Source organism: Dipodomys merriami, unplaced genomic scaffold (genome assembly GCF_024711535.1).
Source record: "Dipodomys merriami isolate MVZ:Mamm:240054 unplaced genomic scaffold, mDipMer1.0.p SCAF_62, whole genome shotgun sequence".
In the NCBI taxonomy this organism is placed as follows: domain Eukaryota; kingdom Metazoa; phylum Chordata; class Mammalia; order Rodentia; family Heteromyidae; genus Dipodomys; species Dipodomys merriami.
Window position 1 is genome coordinate 5,018,529 of NW_027206202.1, and position 21,831 is coordinate 5,040,359.

The 21,831-nt window shown below is 44.2% G+C and overlaps 1 protein-coding gene across 1 annotated transcript; it reads right to left on the minus strand.

The window, feature by feature from the left end:
• Window positions 1-7: 7 nt before the first annotated feature.
• Dctn5 (dynactin subunit 5) lies at window positions 8-21,816 on the minus strand. Its single transcript, XM_070004325.1, has 6 exons — window positions 21,671-21,816; window positions 19,453-19,521; window positions 15,984-16,102; window positions 14,170-14,281; window positions 11,296-11,398; window positions 8-670 (listed from the first exon to the last, which is right to left on the minus strand). Exons 1-6 carry the CDS (start codon window positions 21,716-21,718, stop codon window positions 573-575), a joined length of 549 nt encoding a protein of 182 aa, XP_069860426.1. The 5' UTR covers window positions 21,719-21,816; the 3' UTR covers window positions 8-572.
• Between the last annotated feature and the right edge of the window lie 15 nt (window positions 21,817-21,831).

The following is a 21,831-nucleotide window of genomic DNA, read 5'->3' on the forward strand; positions in this document are numbered from 1 at the left end:
AGCAGGATGCTACAACAAACATTTTTTATTAACCACATCGCCAACTGAAGTCCCTTGGGAAAGAAGAGCAGCACCAACCATCCTGCACTTTTGACTTGTAATAGCAGTGTGGACCTTGAAACTACAAACACTTTTCCTCAGGATGAAGAACAATTACGGCCACTGCCAAATGGGAGCAGCGGGGAAGCTGCTCCCAGTGGGATGTGATGGGTGTAGGGTTTAGGGCACGGAGGGGAGGACGTGCAGCTCTGGAGGCCCCTCTCAGCCAGCATCAGCATCCTGCATGTGCAGGCTGTGGGGCTGGGAACAGCTGATTCCAAGTTCTAGCTAGTGGTACACAGTGACCACTGATAGGTCAGGTATGGTATATCACGTGACAACGGCGCCTCCAGATGCTCTCAGTAAATTCTTCAGCACTTAGAGCCTTGTACGATTGGAAAAATCTAACTTAAAAAAAAAAAAAGGTAGATGGAAGATGGCAAGGACATAATTGCTCCTACAGACATTGACTGGTCACTTTGTTCCCCAAGTTTATCTTAGTGCTCACGCAAATTCAACACAAGAGGCAGACACTAGACTTGCGTCAGTGGCAAAAACTTCTGGTAGTAGCTCTTGGTGACGTCAATCATCAGCTCCTGAGTGCATTCTGGAAGCTCCCCTGAGAAGAGTCCTGAAAGAGAAAGAGGCCCGGATCAGCCAAGAGAGCAAGCAAGGAGGGCTGCAGCTCTAACCTGGAGTCTGTCTACACTCTGAGTTCTTTTCTTTTCCTATAGCATCTAACTACCCGATTAAGACTGACAGAATAGTGTGCTGGGCTAAGAACAGTGGCTACTGCCTTAATCTCAAGATACTTAGGAAGCAGAGATTAAGTTCCAGGTCAGCCTGAACAAGAAGTGAGATGCTCTCTCAACAAATTAGCTAGGCATAGTGACGCATGCCTAGAATCCCAGCTGCACAGGAGGCAGGATCATATAAGAAGGCTCACTCTTTGTAGGTCGTGGAGCTTGAACCATGATCCTCAGATCTCAGCCTCCTGGGTAGCTAGGATTACAGGTGTAAGCCACCAGTGCCCAGCAGAAGGTTCTTTAAGGATCTGGCTTAAGGATGTAGGGTGGAGGAAGAGGGGTGGGGGAATATGTGGTGATCCAGAGTTTAAACTGAGATTGAACTGAGTGTGGATGTATAGATGGCAGGAAGAGATGCTGCTTCGAATTTACTCACCCAAAGATGAATAAACTTTTAAAAAGCAGTTCCATTAGGGCAGAATAAAGCAGGGAGTCTGAAGTGTCAAGATTTCTGTGTAGCAGACATGGCGTGGGTCTACATCATCCATAATGACCAAGCTACGATTTGTCACAGCATTTTCTGCCTGGCTCCTGACCCCCATCCTTTCTCTTGGGTTCCCTCTTTGTTCCACAACTCAGGAGCATCCTGTGGAGATCTGAACTGTGCACAGTATACCGTACCCTATGTCTCTGTACCAGAAGACAGAGACTGTCAAAGTGCATCCAGGTAGCTGGCACTATCTGTGAAATGGCACAGAAGAAACCTTACCAGTCACTAAGGGGCACGGACACCACGGACCTCAAAATCCATTTCCTTCTCTGCACAGAAAGCTCTATGTCTGCACACAGCTCCACCAGAGCTTCATTCCACCAGTGTTCATTATTTGGATTCGACATACCCAGCAGTGCTACCCTGTCTTCTGCCATCAGTGACCAGAAGAAGTGGATAATAAGGAACTTGAAATGGCTAAGAAAGACTAAGCCAGGAGCCACTGGCTCACGCCTGTTATCCTAGCAACTCAGGAGGCAGAGTCTGAGGATCACAGTTTGAAGCCAGCATGGGGAAGAAAAATCTGTGAGACTCTCATCTCCAATTAACAACAACAACAAAAAAAGCCAGAAGTGGAGGCATGGCTCGAGTAGTAGAGTTCCAGCTTTGAGTGAAAAAGCTAAGGGACAGCATCCAGATCCTGAGTTCAAGCCCTAATGCCAACACACACACACACACACTATCACACACACACACACACACACACACACACACACACACACACACACACACACACACACACACACACACACACTATCAAGACATTTCTTGGGCTGGGAAGGTGGCTCAGTGGTAGAGTGCTTGCCTTGCATGCATGAGGCCCTGGGTTCGATTCCTCAGCACCACATAAGCAAAAAGAAAAAAGCCGGAAGTGGCACTGTGGCTCAAGTGGTACAGCGCTAGCTTTAAGCTGAAGAGCTAAGGGTTAGTGCCCAGGCCCAGAGTTCAGGCCCATGACCGGACCAAAAAAAAAAAAAAAGGCATTTCTCTGGCCACATTTTTTTCACTTCTGACTGGATCCATGTCTGGCAATTCTTTAAAACAACTGCTGGGGCTGTTCTGGTCCATTACTTGCTAAGAACCGCTAAAGTTTTTCACAGTGAAATCTCAATATGGAGAGAATAGCAAAACAAAAGCATTTCTTCCTCCTCTGCAAAAGCATATGCAAGAGACAGCAGAACGGCCAACTGGCTCCCCAAAGAATCTGTACATCTTGGAAATTGCTATTTAATGAGTTGAGTGATGAAACATTTAAGTTAAAAAACAAACAAACAAATGAACAAACAATGAGCCAGGCTCATTACAGGCTTATGCCTGCAATTCTAGCTACTTAGAAGAGGCTGAGATCTGAGGTTTGAAGCCAGCCTGGTCAGAAAAGGTCATGAGACTCTTATCTGCAATGAACCACCAAAAAGCCAAAGTGCAGCTGTGGCTCAAGTGATAGAGCACTACTAAAGCCTTGAGGTAAAGAAGGTCAGGGACAGTACGCAGATCTTGAGACCAAGCCTCAGCATCTGCACAAAAACAAAAAAGAAAGAAAAACAATGCTCCCTGTGGTAGATGCCACATACTCCCTCTTCCTATCACGTTCCATCTGGGAATTCACAATGTGTCTTGTAGATGCAATATGTCAACTGTGTAAAATAACCAGGAGGAAAAAGACCAGCCTGGGTGGGGCTGGGCCATGGGAGTGTCCTCCATAATGCTTTCCCATGTTTTCTATGTCTTCTGCGAGGAGCACCTATGACTTTGTAATTTAGAATTCAGTTCACAAGGGGTTCCACTAGGGGGAAACCCCTGTCAGCACAGGATGAGGTCATGTACTTGATCAATCCTCCTAGTGCTCAGAGCATCTTAGCGTTAGACCATGTTTTATTCTGATATTTCAGTTTGGGGATTCCTGGCTCTTCTGGAGATATAGATTCAAATGTGCAACCAAGATAAGAAAGCACAGCATGAATTCTCTAGAGACAACTTGTCTTTTTTCTACCAGAGGCCAGGCCAGTGAGAGATGCTTCTTCTTGCTTGCTGGCATATAGGTTCTGCATCAAACTTTTCTTGAGGGAAAGCCCTTTTGGGGTGTTTTGAGGGTCTCTGCCGTGGGCAGCTAGCAAGACTTCATCTCTAGCTATGTCAGCTCTGCACTTGGTTTTACTTTCCTCTTAATAAGTTCTTTATTTTCTTGAGAAGCCAGTTATACATTTAAAAAAGAAACTTGTCCTAGTTCAAAGAGCATTCCAGGGGGGGACCAAGATGGCGACGGGGCAGTAGGGAAACGCCACAGCGCTCTCCAACCAAAAAGAGAGTTCGAGTTCCAACGCTTAATCTCCCCAAGAGACCGACAACAACAAAAAGACGAACACTCAGAGAAAAACCAGAGGCGGAGAATAACAAAAAAGAAAGAGGAAAAGAATATCAAAACAGAGAAAAGCGAAGACCCCCTCCCCCAACCTTTACTGGCCGCGCGGCAGCGCGCCAAGCCGCCGGCCAGCCGGCCCGGCTGGGGCTGTGGGAGCCCCAGAGAAACAGCAGAGACACAGGGGGCCACTTTCAGAACATCAGGTACTGGTTTGCAGAACAGCAGATCGCCAGGAACAGAGAAACCTACCAGCCGGGAGTCTCCACGAGGATCCCACCCCCACCCCTCACTCTCCACCCGAGCAGAGAGGCTCCATCCCGCCAAAGCCGCTCGGCATCAGCAGAGTGACAAAAGGACCTGCGGCAGACCACCCGGCCCGCCTGATCGCGATCGCAACGATCCAGCACTCTCCACCCGAGCAGAGAGGTTCCATCCCGCCAAAGCGGCTCTGCGCGACAAAGGGTCCTGTCTGCAGACCACCCGCCCGCCCGATCACGATCGCAACAACCCGGCGGGGTCACTTGGGCCCCAGAGGTACCGAGAAGAAGCTGCCTGAGCGTGGACACTCTTGACCCAACAGCTTCGACAGAGGCAGAGACAGAAAAGAATCACACAGAGCCACCACCGTCCAACCCAGCCCGGATTGCAACAACAACTGACGACCTACACCACACAGAAACAACCAGCTCCAGGGTGAGTACCCCACAGGGGAAGTGTATCCCTCAAGGGAGACCAGAGCTGGAGGGAATCCCCAGACCCTGACCTAGACTCCCTACCCCAGCACCCGGACCACAGGACCCACTAAAACTGGGAACTGTTTGAGAGCTCCACCAGCCCGTGGAGCACACTCAGCTGGCCAGGCTAGAGCAAGAGCACCCCTGGAAGGGAGCTTAAATGCCCAAGCCAGGAACAGCGCCCCTGGGTCAAGACTACCAACAGTAGAAGAAATTTGAACTGTGTCCCCCAGGCTGTATAACCTAGGGGGTATACACATCAGCACAGGCCTAACAAGCGCGCTCCAGGCTGGGGCCCGAACCAAGCCCGGGGATCCGGCGCCTGAACAACACAACCAACTCCTCCCAATTGAAGTAAAAAGCTGAGCATACGCCTCAACAGAGGGGAGAAAACCAGGAAACAACACTCCCCCGGGAAGCACGCCGGTGACAACAAAAGACCTGGAGGCCCAGGACAAGAGAAGCCCAAACCCCACCAAAACTCCACCCATATACCCTAGACTGGGAATTGGGCAACACAGGCTGCCAGCACCTGATAGTAAGCAGGAGCTCAGACTGTTAAGGCGGCTCAGCAATAGAGTGATAGTCTTGGATGTATGAGGCCCTGCATCTGATTCCTCAGCATCACAAAAGCAAAAAGGGTCAGAAGTGGTGCTGTGGCTCAAACGGTAGGGTGCCAGCCTTGAGCTGAAAAAGCTGAGGGACAGCACCCAAACCTAGAGTTCAAGCCCACAACCAGCCCAAAACAAATAAACAAAAACACATCAGGAGCCCATAGCAGACTCCAGCATTTGGGAGAGTGCATCCAGAGCATCTGTTCTTCACAAGAGCACCCGTAGGAGCAAACACAAGCAGTCTAGGCTGCTCAACCCTTCCAAAGGCAGGAACTGTCAGCAATCTACAGCAGAGAGCTGAGAATCCTAAGTAAGTCAGAATAGCAGCTGGAAATAGGCTCCCAACAGAACCCAGATCAGGCACAGACTCTCTCTACCAATACAGAATCAGCAACCAAGCAAAGACAGACACACCAAAACAAAATTGAAGAGCAGTCTCCTGAACCTCCATGCGAAAATCACAGAGAAAAATCACAAGGTTTACTACCACCCAGGACAGCAAGCTCACCCCAAAAGCCAGCAGCCACACAGGGGAGAGCCCCAGTGGGAGCAAAGCAGGAATGGAAGACAAAGGCTACTTCCAAGGGTTGCTGGAGGCAATGACTCAAGAAATAAAGCGAGAAATTTATCAGAAATTGAAAGAGCACAAGGATGAACTATCCAAAGAGATACAGGGTATCAAACAAGAGATGCATGCAAAAATAGAAGCTGCACAAACCTCAATAAGAAGTGAGATAAACGCCAAATTAGAGGTAATGCATACCTCATTGAGAGGTGAGATCAGTACTCTGAGAACCAACATTGAATCCATAAAGGGATCCATTTCCTCCATGCAAACCACAATAGAAGCCACTGTCAACAGAGTGAATGAAATGGAAGGTCGAGTGTCAGATACAGAAGACAGAATACACCAACTGGACCAAAAAGTGACAGATATGGAAAAATTACTCAAATTAAACCAAAGGGATATTCAAGAGCAAGCAGATAATGCTAAAAAATTTAACCTTCGCATAATTGGAGTGGACGAAGGTGAGGAATTCCAGAGCAAGGGAATGCAACACCTATTTAACAAGATAATCAATGAAAATTTTCCCCACCTCAAAAACGACCATCTTAACTACATCACAAAAGCTTATCGAACACCCAACAAGCAAGACCCCAGGAGAAACACTTCTAGACACATTATAGTAAAAATGATAGATCTGAATAATAAGGAAACAATCCTGCATGCAGCAAAAATGAAGAAGGAGCTATACTACAATGGGAAAAAAATAAGAATTACTGCAGATCTCTCCACACAAACAATGAATGCAAGAAAAGCCTGGGAAAGCACCATACGAGCCCTGAGAGCCAATAACTGCCAACCCAGACTGATCTACCCGGCAAAGCTAGCATTCACATTTGATGGAGAACTGAAAACTTTTAATAGCAAAGAAAAACTAAATGAATTCATAAACATTAAGCCAGCATTACAAAGAATTCTAAGAGGGGGGACACAACCTGAAGAAAGCAGCCAGGAACTGGGGCCTGCCCCAAACAGGCATTACTCAAAGTCTAACTGAGCAAGCACAGGAGGAAAGGAAAAAAGAAAAACTTAGGAAAACGGAATGGCAGGGACAACAATGCATCTCTCTATACTTTCTCTTAATATAAATGGGCTGAATTCGCCAATTAAAAGAAAACGAACTGAGGACTGGATAAGAAAACAAGACCCATCCATCTGTTGCCTTCAGGAGACCCACCTCTCAGCCAAACATACAAACAAACTCAGAGTGAAGGGGTGGAAAAGGATCTACCAATCAAACGCCCCCAGTAAGAAAGCAGGTGTAGCTATCCTGATATCTGACAAAATAAACTTTTCATTAAAATCAGTACAGAAAGACAAGGACGGACACTACATATTAATAAAGGGAACAATCCAAGAGGAGGATATAACCATCATCAACTTATATGCCCCAAATATTGGTGCACCTAGATATGTCAAACAAATGCTCTCAAACTTACAGAATAAAATAGATCCCAATACGATAATACTAGGAGACTTTAACACACCACTCTCACCAAAGGACAGGTCTACCAACCAGAGGATTGGCAAAGAAGCTACCGAATTAAGAGAGGCCATACTGCAAGCGGAATTAACTGACATCTACCGAGTATTTCACCCTAAAACAACACAGTACACATTCTTCTCAGCAGCTCATGGAACTTTCTCCAAAATAGACCATATCATAGTTCATGCAAGGAACTTAAGCAAATACAAAGGGATCGACATAATCCCCTGTATCCTATCTGACCACAGTGGAATCAAGCTAGCTCTCAATAACAAAGCATACAGCAGAAATTTCTCCAATACATGGAAATTGAACAGCACACTCCTTAACAATGCCTGGATAACAGAAGAGATCAGAGAAGAAATAAAGCATTTCCTACAACTCAATGAAAATGAAAACACCTCACAAAGAAACTTGTGGGACACAGCAAAAGCAGTCCTGAGGGGCAAATTTATTGCCCTCAGTGCCCACATCAAGAGAATGGAGACAGACCAAGTAAATAATCTCATGTTGCAATTAAAACAGCTAGAAAAACAGGAAAAAATGGAACCTAAAGCTACTAGAAGAAGCCAGATAACCAAATTAAAAGCAGAGATTAACCAATTAGAAAATCAGAAAACCATAACCAAAATAAACCAAACAAAAAGCTGGTTCTTTGAAAAAATAAACAAAATTGATGGCCCATTGGCTAGATTAATTAAAAAAAGAAGAGAGGAAACCCATATTAATAGGATTAGGGATGCCACGGGAAACATCACCACACGTACCCAAGATATCCAAACAATTCTAACAGACTACTTTCAAAAGCTATACTCTCTAAAGGAAGAAAATCGGGCAGAAATGGATGCATTTTTAGAGAAATACAAGTTGCCCAAACTGAGCAAAGAAGAAGTTAACCAATTAAATAAGCCAATATCCTATAATGAGATACAGGAAGCTATCAAAAGTCTTCCAACAAAAAAAAGCCCAGGACCAGATGGATTCACAGCAGAATTCTATAAGACCTTTAAACAAGAACTAATACCCATACTCCTCAAGCTCTTCAGAGAAACAGAGAAGGAAGGAGCTATCCCAAACTCATTCTACGAAGCCAATATCACACTCATCCCCAAACCAGGCAAAGACCCAACCAAAAAGGAGAATTACAGGCCAATCTCCTTGATGAACACAGATGCAAAGATCCTTAACAAGATTCTAGCTAACAGAATCCAGAAACACATAAAAAAAATAATTCACTATGACCAGGTAGGCTTCATCCCAGAGACACAGGGATGGTTTAACATACGTAAGTCAATAAATGTAATCCAACATATCAACAGAGCCAAGGTCAAGAATCACATGATTATCGCTACAGATGCAGAAAAGGCCTTTGACAAAATTCAACATTCATTCATGCTAAAAGCTCTGGAGAAAATAGGAATAGAAGGAACATTTCTAAAAACAATAAAAGCCATTTATGACAGACCAATAGCCAATATTATACTTAATGGGGAAAAGCTACAACCAATTCTCCTAAAATCAGGAACAAGGCAAGGATGCCCACTGTCTCCACTCCTCTTCAATATAGTCCTAGAACCCTTAGCCAGGGCAATAAGGCAAGAAAAAGACATTAAAGGGATCCTCATAGGAAAAGAAGAAGTTAAACTATCCCTTTTTGCAGACGACATGATACTATACCTCCACGATCCCAAAAACTCCATCCCCAAACTCTTAGAAATCATAAATCACTTCGGCAAAATAGCAGGATACAAAATAAACCCACAAAAATCAGTTGCCTTCCTATACACTGATAATGTACAGGAAGAGAGGGAAATAAAGGGAGCAACCCCATTCACAATAACCTCCCGAAAAATAAAATATTTAGGAATTAACCTAACCAAAGATGTAAAAGAACTATTTAATGAGAACTATAAAAAGTTAAAGAAAGAAATTGCAGAAGACACTAGGAAATGGAAAGACCTCCCATGCTCCTGGATAGGCCGACTTAATATAGTAAAGATGGTAATACTTCCAAAACTAATATACAAATTCAACGCAATTCCTATTAAAATCCCAATGACGTACATCACTGAAATACAGAAAACAGTCCAAAAATTCATATGGAACAACAAAAGACCTAGAATAGCCAAAACAATTCTAGGGGATAAAGACAATATGGGAGGGCTATCCATGCCGAACTTCAAACTCTACTACAGAGCTATAATAACAAAGACAGCATGGTACTGGCACAAAAACAGACCCGAAGACCAATGGAACAGAATAGAAGATCCAGAAATAAATCCACAGGCCTACAGCCAGCTGATATTCGACAAAGGAGCCAAAGACATACAATGGAAGAAACACAGCCTCTTCAACCGTTGGTGCTGGGAAAACTGGGCAGCCACATGCAGAAAACTAAAAGTGGACCCCAGCCTATCACCATGCACCAACATCAACTCAAAATGGATTAAAGACCTTAACATTAAACCTGAATCTCTGAAACTACTGCAGGACAGAGTAGGAGAGACACTTGAACTAATAGGCACAGGAAGGAACTTCCTGAACAGAGTCCCAGGGTCACAACAAATTGGAGAGAGACTCGACAAATGGGACTACCTTAAAATAAAAAGCTTCTGCACAGATAAAGCTATCGCAACCAAGCTAGAAAGACAACCAACTAATTGGGAAAAAATATTTACCAGCAATATATCAGACAAGGGGTTAACATCCTGTATATACAGGGAACTCAAGAAACTAATCCCTCCCAAACCCAACACACCAATTACTAAATGGGCAAGGGAACTAAAGAGGGACTTCTCAAATGAAGAAATAAAAATGGCAAAGAAACACATGAGGAAATGTTCATCATCCCTGGTGGTGAAGGAAATGCAAATAAAGACAACCCTGAGATACCACCTTACCCCAGTCAGAATGTCCCACATCCACAAATCAGCCAACGACAAATGCTGGAGGGGATGTGGAGAACGAGGAACGCTATTACACTGCTGGTGGGAATGTACACTCATACAACCACTTTGGAAAGCAGTCTGGAGGGTCCTTAGAAAGCTAAAGATTGACCTCCCTTACGACCCAGTCATACCACTTCTAGGCATCTACCCTGAACAACAGGAACCAATATACAAGGACACGTGCACCTCCATGTTTATTGCAGCACTGTTCGCAATAGCTAGGATATGGAAACAACCTAGATGCCCCACCACAGATGAATGGATCCAAAAATTGTGGTATCTATACACAATGGAATATTATGCAGCCATTAGAAATGACAAAATAATGGCATTTGCAGGGAAATGGATGGAGCTAGAAGGAATCATGTTGAGCGAGGTAAGCCAAGAACGAAGAGACAAACAGTACATGGTCTCCCTGATAAGTGGATGATGAATCCAAAAGGTTAGGTGATATGACAAAACTAACAGGACTTAAGAAACAAAGAACTCCCACTCATCTGGTTGAACCACTACTAAATATCCCCATGCTGCTGATCACATATATGGTATATAACATATGAGCACCGTTATATATTACAGACTGTGATAGACAATTTGCTCCAGGAAAGTTAGAATGAACTTGTGACTTTAAATGAGCATCATTATTCCACAATACTGTGAATTTCCGGAAATTAAGTAATCACTTAATCACGATCAAAAAAAAAAAAAAAAAAAAAAGAACCTTGGGGAAGGGAGGGAGGGAGGGGATGGTGGGGGGAAAACGGTGGAGGGGGTAACAATGTTCAAGAGGAAGTGGAAGTGTACTCATTGCCTCACTCATGTAGCTGTAACCCTCTGTATAGTATCTCTACAATAAAAAAAAATTAAAAAAAAAAAAAAAAAAAAAAAAAAACAAAGAGCATTCCAAAGTACTTTGTAACTGGTGAGCTCTTAAGTTCACTAACTCTTAAGTTCATGATCAGAGATGGGAGTTGCATGCATTATTTTTTTTTTTTTGGCCTGGCCCGGGGCCTGACCTCAGGGCCTCGACTCTGTCCCTGAGCTCTGGGCTAGAGCTCTACCACTTTAGCCACAGTGTCGCTTCCAGCTTTTACTGGGTATGTGGTATGGAGGAATTGAACCCAGGGCTTCATTCATGCTAGGCAAGCACTCTACCACTAAGCCACATTCCTAGCCAGCATGCATTACTTTTGTGATGGAAAATAATATTGAGTTTTAAGGAGGCTGAAATAAAAGCAACCAAGCCAAGGTTACCTGGGCATCCTGAGAAGACGGTGAAGGGTGGGACCACGGTTTCTGGAGGCAATACTGTGTTGTCAAGAATTTTGCAGCAATCTTTCAACACACACCGGCGTCCCTGAAATCCAAGTATTATTAAAGGAAACACATCAGGATTGGGAGTAAACGTTTTCTCCTGTGCAAGCTATTCTCTGTTTTCTCCATTTTGGATATTACATCATAGCCAGGGACAGTGACAAGAGGCTTGGTCTCAATTACTTGCTTTGGGTAGAACCTGATGAGGCTGAGAGAGGAGTGTGGGGGTGTGATGTGTGTATCCCCATGCACACCAGTGCATTTTGGGGGGAAGGTTTGTATGCTAGGGACACTACAGGTTATCTTAGGCACTGGAGATAATGTAAGCTTTGGTCTTGCAAGTACTCAGTTTAATCATCTGTTTTGCTCCTCTTCCTTCTCGCCACAGAACCTTCACTTTCCTTGGGAGCTACCTCAGTCTAATCTCCAGCCCATTTGAGCTCCACGGTCCTTCCCCTCCGCCCCCCAAAAGCTGAGTCTGATCAGGATGACTGCTTTAGAAACTGGTGTCTGAATTAACTAAGTCTAGTGAACCGCAGCCACAGGTCCCACTGGGACTGCTGGGAAAAGCAGCATCTCCCCTGGGGCTTCCAGAGGACAGAAAGTGTCTGAAGCAGCCATCTTCCTTCCTCCCATGACCATCAAACCCCAGAGGAAAGAACAGGGATGAAGATTTGTTCTTATGATCCCTGGAGCCTGATGAGCATGAAATCAGGTTCTACTTCTGGCTCTACTTTCCATCGTGTTGTGCATTATCTACTCTGTCAACACCCTCTGCTGGCTAGCCCTTTCCTTTTTCCCTTCCTGCCATCATCTCTGTTCTTCTCCCTTCTGTTCTGGAATCAACTTTTCATCTTCTCCTAAACATTCTGTCTGCACACATACTAAGGCGTTCCTCTGAGATGTCTGCACAATGACCACACTGAGAAGCAAGTGACTGAAGGAAAAAGCTTAACACAGGAAAGGAAACCTAGCTATTATAGTGGCAAAGGAATGGTTTTCTCTGAGCTGGGTTTCGCCAGTGCTGTCCACCTAGAGCCCTGCTGGCTCTAGGAACATCCACTGCATGGCTTCTGCAGGGTTTTGATACTTTAGAGTCTGAGTCTTATATGGAGCAAGAGAGCTGGATCTGCATTCATGGGGTGACCATTGAAGAAACATGAGCTTGATTTTGGCTTCATAGAGCTGAAATGTAGGAAGCATTTTCCCTAAACACTACAGATCAGCTCTCCTAGGGTTCTGAGAAACCCCAGTAGAAATAAAGCTCTTTGTCTAGGACCAGCAAGAAATCCAAGAAAGAATGGAGGCCTACATGCTTATGCACCAGGCCCTAGGGGTGTTGCTATGGGTGTATCAGGGCCCTCTACTATCCTGACAGGATGGCCACTGGTGTCTCTGACATTCACCTGCCAATCCCTTCCCCGGAATGCTCAAGCTCCTCTCATTTAATGTGCCAACATTGACTTGCCCCCAGACCCACACTCTCTGAAGGAAAACAACAAGTGGCCCATAGAGCTACTCAAAAATGTGTAGAGTAAATCCTGGCTCTACTCCTTACTCGCTTTCTTTTCCTTTTTTTTTTTTTTTTTTGCTGGTCCTGGGTCTTGAACTCAGGGCCTCAGCACTGTCCCTGAGTCTCTTTTGCTCAAGGTTAGCACTCTACCACTTGAGGGACAGCACCATTTCTAGCATTTCCTTTGTAGTTTATTGGAGATAAGAATTTCATGGACTTTCTTGCCCAGGCTGGCTTTGAACCAAGATCCTCAGATCTTAGCCTCCTGAGTAGTTAGGATCACAGGTGTGAGCCATTAGCACCTGGCTCCTCACTAGTTTTTTTCAAGTCCTTCTACATATATGGTTTCAGTCTTCTCATCTGAAAACAGGGACAATGCCTGGCATGGTTGCAAGGATTAAATCAAGTCATTAAAGGAAAAAGCTTAACATATGGAAGAAAAACCAGCCAGTTTATGTATTAAAAAAAAATTTTTTTGAGCCAGTCCTAGGACTTGAATTCAGGGCCTGGACCTGTCTCAACATTTTTTTTTTTTTTAATTTTTTTTTTTTTAATTTTTTTATTTTTTCCGGTTGTGGGGCCTGAACTCTGGGCCTGGGCGCTGTCAAGGCTAGCGCTCTATCACTTGAGCCACAGCGCCACTTCCGGCTTTTTTCTTATGTGGTGCTGAGAATCGAACCCAGGGCCTCATGCATGCAAGGCAAGTGCTCTACCACTGAGCCACCTTCCCAGCCCCAACATTTTTTTTTTTTTAATTCAAGGCTAGCACCCTACCACTTGAGCCATAGCTCCATTTCCAGCTTTTTGGTGGTTAACTTGAGATAAGAATCACAGCTGGGCACTGGTGGCTCACTCCTTCAATCCTAGCTATCCAGGAGGCTGAGATCTCAGGATCATGGTTCAAAGCCAACCTGGGCAGGAAAATCTGTGAGACTCTTATCTCCAATGAACCACCAGAAAACCACAAGTGCCTCCAAGTGGTAGAGTGCTAGTCTTGTGCAAAACAGCTCAGGGACAGTGTCCAGGCCCCAAGACCAATAAAATAAGTAAAAAAAAAAAAATCTCAGAGTCTCCTCCCCAAGCTGGTTTCTAACTGTGACCCTCAGATCTCAGCCTCCTAAGTAGTTAGGATTATAGACATAAGCCACGAGCACCTGGATGGCATAATAATTAACACCAAGAAAACACTGCATATCTAGTAAGAAGATGCATCCTCGGAAGGCATTACTTCTGCCCTGTCCTCCCAAGGCATGGAGGGGAGGGGAATGAGGCTGCTTAGGTAGCCAAGTCACCATACTCACAATCACACAGTTCTTGCCCACGTGAACATAAGAACCAATCTGAGCGGCGTTGACCACACAGTCTTCCTCAATAAAGACATGGTCCCCGATATGTAAAGGAAAGAATGCAACACTAGAGAAGGAAAAGAAGATGAACAATGAAAGATCAAGGTGATGAGCTTTAGGTCAAGGATTCTAAAGCCACAGATTATAATCTCAACAAAAAGTTCATGGGCTACAATTTCCAGTACCCACTATCCTTCAACTTTATTCATTCACTGTATTTACAGTGTACCTACTAAGTGCCACAGTCCACGTAAGGGATACACTGTCCCAGAGAAGTACAATCAAGAGAAAAACCATGCTGGATGCCTATGGTTCACACCTGTCATCCTAGCTACTCAGGAGGCTGAGATCCAAAGACTGTGGTTCAAAGCCAGCCTGGACAGGAAAGTCTGTGAGACTCTTCTTTCCAATTAACTACCAAAAATGCTGGGAAGTGGAGGTATAGCTCAAGTTGTAGAGCATTAGCCTTGAGCAGAAAAGTTCAGGGACAGCATCTAGGTCCTTAGTTCAAACCCTGGGAAAAGAGAGGGAGAAAGGGAAGGAGAGAGGGAAAAGGAAAAGAAGGAGAGCAAGAGGAAGAGGAGGAGGAGGAGGAGGCAGAGGAGGAGGAAGAGGAGGAGGAGGGGGAGGGGGAGGGGGAGGGGAGGATGGGGGGAGACCACATTGTCTCACACTCCTCCAATGCCACTGACCATACTTATTACATCACATTTTAGGTATCTGGACTAGAACTCACATAAAGTAGGCATTTACTCACTTGTACTTTCTTGTTTTCATCAAAACATTTGTCTTCCATGACTCAAGATTTACTTACATCTTTGTTATTAATCTAGTCCTATTTTTAGTCTCTCCTCCTTGTGCAACAATGGATTCTCTGATGGAATCATACTCAATAGTAATACTGATATTCTTGTTTTTAATCATTTTGAATCAGGGCCTTGCTATGTAGCCCACACTCGCCTGGAACTTGTGATCCTGCTACCTTGGCCTCCTGAATGCTAGGAATCCAGGCATGTGCCACCATACCTGGAGATAGTATTATAGTTTTTTTTTTTTTGGTCGGTCGTGGGGCCTGAACTCTGGGCCTGAGTGCTGTCCCTGAGCTCTTCAGCTCAATGCAAGCACTCTACCACTGAGCCACAGTGCCCACTTCTGGCTTTTTCTGTTTATGTGGTACTGAGGAATCAAACCCAGGGCTTCATGCATGCTAGACAAGCACTCTACCACTAAGTCACATTCCCAATCCTAGTGTTGTAATTTTAAATGAAAAATTATACTTTTTTTTTTTTAAATGCTGGTCTTGGGGCTAGAACTCAGGGCCAGGGCACTGTTCCTGAGCTTTTATGCTTCAAGCTAGAGCTCTACCACTTGAGCCACAGTTCCACTTCCAGTTATTTGGCAGTTAATTGGAGATAAAAGTTTTACAGACCTTACTGCCTTGGCTGACTTCAAACCAAGATCCTTAGATCTCAACCCACTGAATAGCTAGGATTATAGGGGTGAGTCACTGGTGCCTGGCTCTTTACTCAATACAAATATGACTACATGTGGTAAATCAAACCTCATTGCTCTTGCCAGCTTGGGCAGACTCAGTCTACCAAGCATCAGCCAGATTAAGATAACCACCATCAGAGCTGCGTTCATTATGGTGAACTCTTACTCAACCCTCAGGTAACAGGATGGACCTACTCAGAACACAATTCAACCTTTCTACAAAGTTGTGGGTAGCAACACCTGTCCCAGGACAGGAAGGCTATTGAATTACATACCCTTTGCTGAACTTCTTGAATGGTGGTCTTATGACACTACGACTTTTCACCACGCAGTGGCGTCCAACTCTTACATTTGCCAGATCTCCTCGGATAATACAGTCATTCATGATGATGGTCTACAAAACAAAGCAGATATTCAAAGTCACCAGCACAGCTGAAAGCATGACAAAGTGATATACCACAGGACACTGATGACAGTTATGTTAGGATCCACTGTACCAAATGTTCTGTCAAAAGGGCTAACTTGTGAGGAAGGAGCATTGCCCTCCACATTGCCTGCAGACTGCCACTGGAGATGGTCCCATATACTGTGTGTATGTGTGTATGGGTATGTTTAGTAGTGGGGACTGAAGCCAGGGCCTAGGGCACGCCAGTCAAGAGCTCTACCACTTGAACCATGCCCTCTGCCCTTTATACTCATGAATAGGACTCACTGAATTTGAATAAGCAATTGTTTATTGAGAATTCCTACAGCAGACTTAGTTTATATGTCTTTGTTGATTCATTCAGGTCCACCTTCACCCCCAGGCCTGGAGTACTTTCCCAGTGACTATCCCAGCAGCTCCTACTTTTCCATTTCTCCTCAAATTCCTGATTCTCTCAATCTGTATGTTCCCACCAATGGACCCATTAAAGTTGTGCTTCATCCCCTAGCTTTGGGACAGAGATCACCTACTCTACTGCAGCTTTCTCCAGAGACTGCCTGAAGGGGCTCAGTAACTTTTTCTTTTCTTTTTTTTTGTCGTTCGTGGGCATTGTCCCTGAGCTCTTCAGCTCAAGGCTACCACTTTACCACTTGAGCCACAGCGCCATTTCCAGTTTCCTGGTGGATCATTGGAGATAAGAGTCTCATGGACTTTGCTGTCCAGGCTGGCTTTGAACCTGATCCTCAGATCTCAGCCTTCTGAGTAGCTAGGACTACAGATGTGAGCCACCAGTGCCCGGCTTCAGTAACCCATCTTGAAATTTAGGGAGGTTAGTGCCCTGCACTTGGCATTCACAAAATGTCTACTAAATAAGGAAATGAGGTTAAAAAAAATTCTGAGCCTAGCACTGATGGCTCATGCCTGTAATCTGAAGATCATGGTTCGAAGCCAGCCTGAATAGGAAAGTCCATGAGACTCTTATCCAGTTAATCACCAAAAAAAGCTGGAAATGGAGTTGTGGCTCAAGTGTTAGCATTGAGAACAAAAGCTCAGAGAATGTGCCTGGACCCTAGTTTATCCCTCAGGACCAACATTAAAAAACAAAAACAAAAACTGAGTTCCAGTGGTTTATGCTTGTAATTCTAGCTACTTATGAGGTTGAGATGGAAGAATCTCAGTTCAAAGCCAGCCCAGGAAGCAAAGTCTATGAGACTTTTATTGTCAATTAGACAACAAAAAGCCAGAAGTTGCTCATGCTTGTAATCCCAGCTACTCAGGAAGCTGAGATCTGAGGACTGAAGTTCCAAGCCAGCCAGGGCAGGAAAGTTCATGAGACTCTTTATCTCCAATTGAGCACCAAAAAGCTGAAAATGGAGCTGTGACTCAAATAGTAGATCTAGATTTGAGTACAAAAGCTCAGAGATAGCACCCAAACCCTGAGTTCTGACACACACACACACACACACACACACACACACACACACACACACACGAAGGAAGAGATGGAATAGATTGACACACACACACACACACACACACACACACACACACACACACACACACACACACACACACACACACACACACGGGAAGGAAGAGATGAAATAGATTGAGGCTACCAAGGGCTAAGAAGAAGACAGCAAAACTGAGAATTATTCCTTAATGGGTGCTGAGTTTCTATGTAGGGTAATAAAGTTTTGGAAAGAAGTTGTGATGAATACTACTACTATTTATTTTTTTGTCAGTTGTGGGGCTTGAACTTAGGCCCTGGGTGCTGTCCCTAAGCTTTTTTGCTCAAGTCTAGCACTCTACAACTTTGAGTCACAAATCCACTTTCAGTTTTCTTGTGGTTAATTGGAATAAAGAGTCTCTCCAGGGGCTGGGAAGGTGGCTCAGTGGTAGAACGCTTGCCTTGCATGCCTGAGGCCCTGGGTTCCATTCCTCAGCACCACATAAGCAAAATAAAAAAAGCCGGAAGTGGCGCTGTGGCTCAAGTGGTAGAGCACTAGCCTTGAGCTGAAGAGCTGAGGGACAGCGCACAGGCCCAGAGTTCAGGCCCCACGACTGGACCCCCCCAAAAAAAAGAGTCTCTCCAGCTTTCCTCTCCAGGCTGGCTTTGAACTATGATTCTCAGATCTCAGCCTCCTGAGTAGCTTGGATTACACGCATGAGCCACCAGTGCCCAATGTGAGACCATTAATAATGACATTTAATTGTATACTCTGAAATAGTTACAATAGTCACTTTTGCCAAAGCAACTATATTTACACATATTTCATCACCAGAAAAAGTCTTCCTTACAGTCATGGAAAGTGCCTAAGAATTAGCTAAAAGATTTTCAAAAACCTTCTCTTACTTATGAGAAAGACAGAAATAATTAAATTTTGTAATTAAATACAGAAATGGGGGGGGGTAGAAAAGTGGCTCAGGGGTAGAGCGCTTGCCTTGCATGCATGAGGTCCTGGGTTCCATTCTTCAGCACCACATAAGCAGAAAAAGCTGGAAGTGGTGCTGTGACTCAAATTGCAGAGCTCTAGCCTTGAGCTAAAGAGCTGAGGGACAGTGCCCAGGCCAAGAGTTCAAGCCCAACAACCGACAAAATAAATAAATAAATAAATACAGAAATGGTGGGTCTGAGCAACTACTAAACATTTCTACTTATTTTCAGTGGAACTAGGACTCAACCTCAGGGCCTCAAGCATACTAGGCTGGTGCTCTACTACCACAAACACTATTTCTTTCCTGATAAATTCTAGTATAGCCTGGAATTGGTGGCTCATGCCTCTAGTCCTAGCTACTTAGGAGGCTGAGATCTGAGGATTACAGTCAAAGCCATCCCAGGCAGGAAAGTCTGTGCGACTCATATCTCCAATTAACTATCAAAAAGCTGGAAATGGTGCTTATGGCTCAAAGTGGTAAAGCACTAGGCCTTGAGCACAGAAGCCCAGGAACAGTGCCCAGACCCTGAGTTCAAGCCCTAGAACTACCACCCCTACCCTCCCCCCCAAAAAAGAAAAGAAAGAAAAAAGAAAATCCCTAAATTCTCCTGGAACAGTGGAATTAGTGGAGACTCTTTATATTGCAACAGTAGGAGGGGAAAGAGGCCCAAAAATGATTGGAAATAAATATGACAGAAGTACTATACACATAGATAAATGTCATAACCACACATATTAAAAAATTTGGAGAAGGAAAAAAAGAGAATTGAAAATACACAACAATAAACAGGAGACAGGATGACATTTTGTCTATCCACTGAATGTGATAATTGGTGAAAAGCAAGCAGAGCTTTGAGTCCTGAAGCTGGCTTTGTCCCTTACCTTGCCATTAAGAACAATATTCTGGCTTCCACACAACACTGACTGGCGACTCACTTTATTTCCAGAGGCCTGAAAGGAAACAGATACTGGGGTGAGCAAAGTGGGCTATAGTTTTCCACCAAGTTAGCTCATACTGGAAAGGAAATAATTCGACATGGAATATAGTCTAAAATGGAATAACGCTGGGTATTGGTAACTCACACCTATAAATCCTAGCTACTTAGGAAGCTGAGGTCTGGAGATCACAATTCAAAGCAATTCCTGGCCAAAAAACAAAAACAAAAACAAAACACTGTGAGAAGCATCTCTAATTAAGTAACAAAAATATGGTAGTGGACACGTAGCTCAGCTGGTAGAGGGACAGCCTTGAGAAAAAAGCCAAGCAATAAGAGGCCCTGAGTTTAAGCCTCAGTACCAACATACACATTATCCAGCGGTAGAATGCTTCCTTAACATGCATGCATACACAGTGCACACAGAAGCACACATGCAGAGTAAATTGGAATGAATCCAGGATCTCAAAAAAGCAAGGATGGATTAGGAAATTAAAGATCAAGGCTGGGAATGTGACTTAGTGCTAGAGTGCTTGCCTAGCATGCATGAAGCCCTGGGTTTGATTCCTCAGTACACCACATAAACAGAAAAAGCCAGAAGCGGTGCTGTGTGTTGCTCAAGTGGTAGAGTGCTAGCCTTGAGCAAAAGAAGCTCAGGGACAGTACCCAGGTCCTGAATTCAGGCCCCAGGACTGGCCAAAAAAAAAAAAAAAAATAGCAACAGGCCGGTGCAAGTGAGTGAAGCCTGTAACCTTAGTAACTCAGAAGACTGAGATGTGGACAATCTTAGTTCTATGACAGGCTAGGCAAAAAAGTTCACTACTACATTCTATCTCCAAAACAATCTGCAAAAAAAGCAGGGCTTTGCAGACATGGCTCCAGTGATAGAACATCATAGCAAGCACTAGGTGAGGCCTTGAATTCAAAATTTGATACTAGCAAACAAAAACAACAGAACAATGGAATGAAACAAAAATTCAGGGAATGGGATCCCGAATTTGTATGTGGCAGGCCTATAGCTTAGTGGCGATTCAAATCCTGGTTCCATCCTGTTTTACATCCCTAGAATGAGGGTAACAACTTTAATATTATGTGTTGTGAGATTACAACAGAAAAAAAAATAACCTCAAATGTACACTTACTCTGTTTCCTGATTTTGTGTGTGTATATGTGCCAGTCCTGGAGCTTGAACTAAGGACCAGGGTGCCCTCCCTTAGCTTTTTCACTCAAGGCTGGTGCTGTGCCACCTGAGCCACAGTGCCACTTTTTGGTAATTAATTGGAGATAAGAATCTCATGTGCTTTCCTGCCTGGGCTGGCTTCAAACCGCAATCCTCAGATCTCAGGTTCCTGAGTAGCTTACAGACATGAGCCATTGGCACCTGCTATTTGCAGAATTTTACACATACATTATGTGGACTATAATATTATATATAGTATGTGCATGTATATATACTACTACATGTGTAATATGCATAGTTATATAGAACATGTATAACTATGAATATGTATGCTATATAGTATGTACGTAGCATATCTGTATATATGTATATAAATACTGCATGCAGTAGACATACCACTACATATATGATATATATAATTCATCATGTACAACTATGAATATGTATGCTATATAGTATATACATAACATACATATACTCATAATTACATATATATAAGCAATTTCATTTAGCTACATATACTATATATGTAGTAGGTTATGTACAATTATAGTAGAAATACATGTATACACAAGGAACATTACACATATTACATATAAATATGTAATGTTTTAGATACTGTTTACATATTACGTGTTTATATATTATAGTAACAACGTATCACACACACACACATATATATATATGCACATATATATGCTAAATGAGCACAAAACGTTTAAAAGATAGTTTTAAAAGGGCCTGAAGTTATCATCGCTAGTGGGACAGCATTTCATTCCAGCACAAACATCCGGAACCTACACAAAAAGCCAGACCTCATCCGCCAGCGACTAAACAACAACCTCGGACGCCCCACGGGGCTCTAGGCTACCCGGACCACGCGCAGGGGGGACCCCGGGAAGGGTGGGGAGGGGCCAGGGTGGGGTTCCCGCCAGGCCTCGAAAGGCCGCAGACTCCGCCAGGGCAGGGCAGGGCCCTCCGGTACCGTCTCGATGTATTCTGACTTGTTGTAGAGCTGCTCACTCAGCTCCATGGCCGCTGCCCCAGCCTCTCAGCACCGGGGGATGCTGTCAACACCTGGATGGCTGAGATTCCGGCTACTTCCGGCTGTTCCTTCACTTCCGTTCCCATCGATCGCTCGGCTTT